Raw genomic sequence first — 7,610 nt, forward strand, 5'->3', positions numbered from 1 at the left:
CCTGTGCTTACTATTGGCCAGTCAGTCTGTTCCAAGTGGTCACATTTTCAGTGATATACGATGAATGGGTATTATAGAAACAATAAGCATATAAGTGTTAATTTAATTATTTATTTTATTTTATTTTATTTTATTTTATTTTATTTCATTTCATTTTATTTTTGTAAGGCAGAATGAATTTTTTTAATGTTTGGAAATTGGTTTGTAAATCATTTTGACTGGCCAATAAAAAGCTAGTGCAACCAATATTAATTCTACTTCAACACATTTATCATATTATACTCATCTTAATTTTGTATGGCTATGTTAAAGTAAAGTTTGAAATTCTTCACATTTCCACTGCTACAGTCTCTTAGATAAGTCAGTTTTCTTTATGCTGTCATTCTGTTGATCTTGACCTTACAGAATTAAAAAGTAACTACTTTCTTTCTTTCTTATCTTTCTTAGAGAATAACATAACAGCATGCGTAGAAACAAATTCTCTTAGATAATCTCTGCAACCAACAAGTACTTCAAATGGTATCTTTTTTTGTCATTTAAGATTTTTTTGAAATTGTTTAGCTTAAATAAAGCCAAATCCACTGATGTTCTGGAGGACAGATTGTAAAGGGCAAGTATTAGGGTTCCAATCTATTTTCTGTGATTCAAAATGGAGTCACTGATTATAAAGTCCCCTTGAGTGATCTCAGATTGTTCAGTTCTGCATGTGGATATGATCTTTAGACAAAACAATCTGTTTAGATTGGAGTACTGCTCTGCATTGTATGGTGTGGGTATACCTTGTGATAAACAAATAAATCCCTGGAATACTGCCTACTGATTAGGTGATTATGGGAAATATCAATATATATTTTTAATTACCAATGTAGTACAGGTTTGTATATGTAATTAAGCTTTTTCTTCTACCACATCCTATATATAACAGGCATGTCATGTGGTCACAGATCCTCAAAATTTTGTGTATTAAAGAATCAGTTTGTGCTTTAATTGTATCAATTTTTAGATATTTTTATATGATTTGATTATTTTATTAGTGACAAATGACATCCCTGTAAATCTATACCCTATTTCTGACTTTAGAATCCAAAATGAAAAAACAAACATCATTATCATAGAGAGTGCATGGGAGCAATATGAATATTAGCTTCTTCCTGTGTGTACCAGTTGGTGAACCAGATATGTGTGTTGACTGGTAACTGGAAGTGGATGATATCTATTGAACCAGGGAGATAAGAGTGATTGCTCTCCCTCATTTGATGACTATCAAAATACTCTGGGCACAGGTGGATCCAAGAGGGGCTCATGGCTGCCAAATAACTACTCTGATATATATATTTATTATTATGAATGCAAATATAAAAATCTAGTCTGCAGTCGTGCAATATCTTGAATCCATTGTTGGCTCTCATTGTAAATGGTTGATTACATTAGATGCTTAGAACTGAATGGTTTAAAGGTTTGTATAAATAAATGTCTGGTTGGTAAAACTTTTAGACCAGCTGTAAATATCTTGTGGTTTTAAATAGTCTCAAAAATATATCCTTAGTATCGAACCTTTAGTCCATTTGATGAGTTTAGTGCTATTCTGTATATAATGTTATATTTACACAGTAGCACTAGACTAATATACATATTTAGCTATATAATTTTTCCATGGATGATGGACATAGATTATAAGTTAAGTGCTTTTGCTTTGATTGATTTAGAACAGAATCTTGTATGGATAGGGTACTTTGATTTTAAAACAGAAAAATGTATGGCAGGCTTAAATCCAAAAAAAAAAAAAAATTTTTGGTTAAAAGTGTTGTTTATATATAGAATGTTGAAATGTGTTACTTATGAACCTAGCATATTAATATTAATACTAATATTAATACTAAGCATAGAAATAGCAACAAGCATAGTTTCCACTGAAATACAATATTAGATATATTTAAGATGTGTGTCCTAAAGTATCTGGTTCATAGTTTAGTTTAAGTTATTGTCCATTAAACTTGTTATTTCATTAAAACAACATAATACAAGCCAGATTTAGTAGGGGTTTTTTCCAATTGTCCATATTTTTTTCTTTTCTTCTTTTAGTGTCAAGAGAATGAGCATGTCCTTGAAGGAGGCAGAGGGGGACTCTCAAACATCTGACGAAAATTCTGATTTGTCTGACCAGGGCCCAAGGAAGGTGACCAACATTTCTGATGACAACTCTGATACCACTTTGGAACCCATGCTTGGCACTACCACTGAAATTTAGAGTGTTTTATTTATACATTGTCCTAGTATTTTTATGTACAAGGTTTGGTAAGAAATAATTGCCCCTAGAATCAGGATGTGTAGATGTACTACTTAATTGCATATTTTTCCCTTGGGATATCTTGGTATATGAATGTTTTATACAATGTTCATTTTGAACCCGCCTGCTGCTTTTTGGAACAGGTGCACATTAGATAGCATATCAGCCACTCATATTTTGGCTGTTTTTGGGCTCTTTTGGTAACAATCAGGCTTTTTTATGTATATGTATATGAATATAAATATACCACTTACTAATGCTTAATTAGAATGTGACAAAACATTTATGTCAATACTAAACAACCAAAATTTATGTTTTGATGCTTGTTTTAAGAGCTAGAGCTGAAATGGTTATGTATGTGGAAGGACTACTTACTGCTGTTACTGATTTGTTTACTGTACGAGTTACTTGTTTGCTCAAGTTAAACACCATTTGTACTGATGAGCCCAGGGAGGTGACTTAGTGTGATACTGGCTGTATTATAGTGCTGAGGATGTGTTCTCATGAAGGAAGCTCTGTATTAATGCTTACACCTTTAACTAACCATATGCTTCATAAGCTGCTTGCCTTGATAAGCCTTGCTTGATTGCAAGTAATACTGACAACTTTCAAAAGACGCATTTTCCCAAAAACTGTAGATTCCTGGTTGAGGGTCACTTATATTCTGAAACTGGAATTTAGACTATTTAATAAAAAAGCTTGTCTTTACAGCGTGGCAGTAGAATTTTCTTCATCACCAACGTGTAGACTTGTTGGATTAAGGAAATGGACTCCCACCCACTCAGGGAATGTTGTTTATGTTACCTTGAATCAAGAGAAGTTGCAGACTATGACACCCGGTCAATAGATTTACAAAAGTTGATTTAATTATACACACTGTAACATGCTGATTATGTCGATGTTTGCTGAATTATGAATGCTAAGTCACTGTTGTATGAATAAATCTCTGCTGGCTGGAAGAATGCTTATATGTTACAACTGTTACCAGTGTTTGAATACAGCATAGAACTGGACACATAGTAATGTGGGACATTCCAGTCATGAAGTTTTTTTTGCCATGAAAAAGGGAGATGGCTTTTAATTCAACATTTTCAATGTCAACATGATTAAAAAGTGTGTACATTGGATGAAATGTATCTTTACTATTAGCAATCTATACTGCCATGAGGGTAGCTATCTTAAAACTTTCTTATAATATGCCATTATATGCAGTTGGGCTAAATAAGGGCACTTTTATAATTATGGAATTTTTCATGTTAAATTTTAAAGGTCACATTCAATTAAATGCATTTGGAACCCACCAGGTCTTTTTGTGTTGAAGACCAATGCTATTATGATTGTCATTTCCTCATATAACATGTTAAGTGCTTTTGATAAGCTATAGTAATTATATAATAGTTATATAAATTGTAAAACATTGTGTTTTATGCTAGAGCCACGTCATCAACTTAAACAATAGAAAAAAAAATGCTTCACAAAATCTTGTAAACCAGTGTCAAAAATCTGACAAGAAATAAAATTACTTGCCAGGGAAGGAAACAGCATTATGTAGTGGCAAGAAGGACAGTATTAATGAAGTTACATTGGAAACCCCAACTCGCTGTAACATACTGATAATTAGAAATATTTGTCTGTTAATGATTCCTTAAATAATTTTGTGTCCAATTAAAAAAATCAGGTTGCTGTTGTGTTCAGTAGCGTAGAAGTTCATTTAAGGTATTTTGAAGGATTCATTATCAATGGCTTTTACACCAATAGAATGTAAACTTGTACATATTTTTCTCTAGCAAGAAGTTGACATGTATACATATTAACCACATTTACTGTCACAATACACCTTTCATCTCAGTAAAGAAAGTACAGAGGTAGTGGATTTTAGCCATAGATTTTGTCTGTAGGTTGGTCTTAGATGCACCTGCCACCTCCAGAGTAATGTTTCTAATCTGAAATGGGGATTCAAAGGAATACTGGAGCTATGTGGCATTGCTAGTATGTAAACTTTTCTGTGCACTGCCTTGCTAATATTGTATTCTTTAGTCATCATTCTGCCAAGTAATAAATAGCATTAACTAACTTACGCCATGTACTACAAAAATTGTAATTTAACTTTTTTTTTTCCTTTGGGGAGGGGGGAGTGTATGCTGATAAGCTACTGATGGTCAAATATTTGGTGCGCTGAAGGCCAGTGCTTTCTAAGCCTGGAGTGTGTTGAAATCAAGGCATGACTAAGCGAGGGGTTAATCCTCAAGACAGCTTGTATTACTATTACACCCCATTCTCATAGATTAGATCGACCTACATTGGATCGACCTAACTCCCTGGGGGTTCACGCTAAATAGCTGTCAGCCGGGCGGACACGAAAGTTAATTACCCCTTAAAGCTTGTAGTAGGCGGGGACGGACACTTAAGGGGGATTATCTGACAGTAATCTAGTGAGACTCCCCGCGGTGATAGATCGATCTAAAAGTTGTGAGAACAGAGCCTTAGTGTTACTTTTTAACTATGTGTATGGTGTGATTTAACATTTCATGTTATGTGCACTACAGTATTTTATGTGTCTTAGGTGTAAATGCAGTTATTTTGCAAATTATTATTTAGTCGGTATATTTAGAGAAGAATACCTATCCATATTACATTCTTATTTGGGTCATGGGTTCAAAACAGACTATTCTTTCCCAAAACTGTTTTTCACATGTTACAAAATTATAGATGAGCTAACGTGCAAAAATGTCAAAAGAAGTCATTTTAAAAGGCAGCGATCATACAAGGCACAACTCATTGAAAAGCTGTGATTATCAATATTCTGAAAATTTGTTAATTCTATGCAGAAGTGTTTACTTTTTTTATAGGAAACTAAATGAGCAGATTTGACATTTGAGTAGTATTGTAGGTTACTGGACCTTTAGGTCCAATAACCTATTGCCATGTCTTTTGTCCGTTTGTCTGTCTATCCGTTAGCAATAACATCTTGGAATTACACCACAACTTTTTTCTATTGTATATTTTTCTGCAGCCTAATAGCTCTGGACTTTTTTCCACAGATTTCTTTTTTTTTTTTTTTTTTTTTTTTTTTTGCTGCCATTTTTGTGCAAAAATTTTCAGAATTTTAGGCAAAAATGTAATTCCCCCCCCCCCCCCCCCAAAAAAAAACTTCTGATATTACGTGTAGATTACATTTAGAGTAATATGTATGTATTTTAACGTTTTTCAAAATTTGTCGTAAAGGTCTAAAACGTGGATATAAAAGATTGAAATTGAACAATGTAACAAGAAAGTAAATGGTAAATCGCCGAAATTTCACTCTAATAGGAAATATGTTTCCTTTGTATTAACCTATTGTTCTGGAAGTAAGAGAAAATCACTTGGGTAAATTTCACCATTATCCTTTGTCAAATTCAACCAGTTTCCCATCCTCTGCCGCTCTTCATTTGATATCATAATCGCGTCATAAAAAACTTAGCTTTGTATGCTGGTCTGTCCGGTAACACGCAGGACCACTGGTCCGTTTTTTATTGCACATTTATAATTCAAACGTTTATATAATCTGCAAGTCTCAAATTATGCTATGATAGTCTCCGTTTTCCCTTTCTATGTGCACATATTGCAAAGTAGTCTTGTGGGATATAAGAATGACGCAGCATGATAAGATGACACTTCTTTCAATTTTGTGTTGTTCACAGAATGGCTCTTACTGGTTATTAGTACATTCTTTTTATGTAACTTTTATGCGTGATCAAAGTCTGGCTGGCGCACATTTCCTTTAGGGGAAAAGAAAGTGATTTATGCGAGAGTAAAAACACGTTTTGTAAAAATGATCCGATGAGTTTCCTATAGCATAATGTGAAGCTATATGTTTGAAATAAATCATCTTTGCACGTGAAGTTTCAAAAAGTGTTTTTAGTGATATTGGTCACCTGACAATATTTTTTCCATGAAGTATTAGTACTTCAGTAACATCCGATTTCCATTGTGGCATTGGCAATTCTCTTGTGCCTACCAACCACACTATCGAGTTGCAAACTCAGATATTGCTTCTTTGAGGGTTTTCTTCACTGCTTTTGTCCTTAGTTTAAAAATCCTGTTTTTATTGGGTGTGGAGGGGGTGGCAAGGGGCATGGTTACCTTCAATGAAAGAGATGTTACATGCTCACAAGAAAATCGCTCTCTGTAACGTACCACTCATTCACATATTGGTTCACAATACTAGAACGAAGGAAGGCAAGCCAGCGTTGCGCCTCCTCGGGGTATGCGGTCGATTTATGTTCTCCACAGGATTTGCCTGCCAAAACGTATTTTCCTCGAAAAAAGGGCAATTTTCAGCTACTTACGAGACATTGTTCGACCCGTCCCTGCGCTTGGATTCGATTAATTATTTTAAATTTGATTTAAAAATTTAGTTCCAAATGACTGGCCAGTTATTTATACTAAGTTTTTCAAACGTATTGGTCATCTTGATTGTTGTGTTTTGCACATAACTTGAAAGTTAACGTAATGCGCAGAGGAAACCATGAAACAAGCGGTCTAACTGTGATTCAAACTCGGTAAATTATTGGTGGCATACACAGAATTTATACTCCAACTGACGTGACAAATTTTCGGCAATTGTAAAAGATGAAAACCAAATGCGTGGCATTCTTCCAACTCTGTTCAAGTGATTTGGGCTATCTGAGCATTTTATGTAGAATACACTATAAACAAAGCAATCTGTGTTGAATAAGCCCCCAGGTGTTTTCTGCATAGGTGTGGCGTTTGCCACAAGGCACCATAATCGAAATTTTCCAAATTTTTCATTTAAAAACTTCTAGATATGCGCTTGAACTTCTAAGGTCAAGTGTTTGAAGTTGACCTCGCCAAACACAAATATTACCTTACATTACCGGGTCAAATTATCTCCCGCGGGAACACATAGTCTATACATGTATAATTGGGTGCGGGCCTGTGCTTACAACCTTGCCGCTAAATGTTCTAAATGTGCTCTCATTTGGAAAAGAACATCCTGTCGACACATCAGTTCCGAAGCCCATAAGACATGCACTTCTCTAAAAAAAAAAAGGCCATTTTACATGGTTTAGGAGTGGTATTACTTTAAATATGATTTTTTTTAATATGCAGTGAATTTCAGATAAATTGAAACGTGTAATATCTCACTACCTAAAGAAATAAAGATCTCACTTATATTATTACAGAAGCTTTATTCGTCTTTTTTAATTGATGTTTTAGAGGTCAGATACTTTATTTCATAAACAGAAAGATCAGAGGCGTGTCCACATGCTGCATTTGTTTGTGGTCAAAAGATGCATTTTCACAAGTGTGTCTGACATTA

General features: G+C 34.2%; 1 protein-coding gene across 9 annotated transcripts in view; it reads left to right on the forward strand.

Annotated features, from left to right (window-relative positions):
- LOC106162146 (organic cation transporter protein) overlaps positions 1-6,168 on the forward strand; it is a 40,708-nt gene extending 34,540 nt beyond the window's left edge. For 7 of the 9 annotated variants that reach the window (XM_087000043.1, XM_087000054.1, XM_013539343.2 and 4 more), the window contains one exon: positions 2,083-6,168. In XM_087000043.1, the coding sequence (XP_086856169.1) occupies positions 2,083-2,248 (166 nt within the window). In that variant the 3' untranslated portion in view covers positions 2,249-6,168. Of the gene's footprint in view, positions 1-561; positions 611-2,082 lie in introns of all 9 variants that reach the window. The other 2 variants (XM_013539728.2, XM_013539869.2) reach the window with 2 other exon arrangements.
- Positions 6,169-7,610: the final 1,442 nt, after the last annotated feature.

This window comes from Lingula anatina, chromosome 1 (assembly GCF_051362555.1).
Source record: "Lingula anatina isolate TDL-2025a chromosome 1, LinAna3.0, whole genome shotgun sequence".
NCBI lineage: Eukaryota > Metazoa > Brachiopoda > Lingulata > Lingulida > Lingulidae > Lingula > Lingula anatina.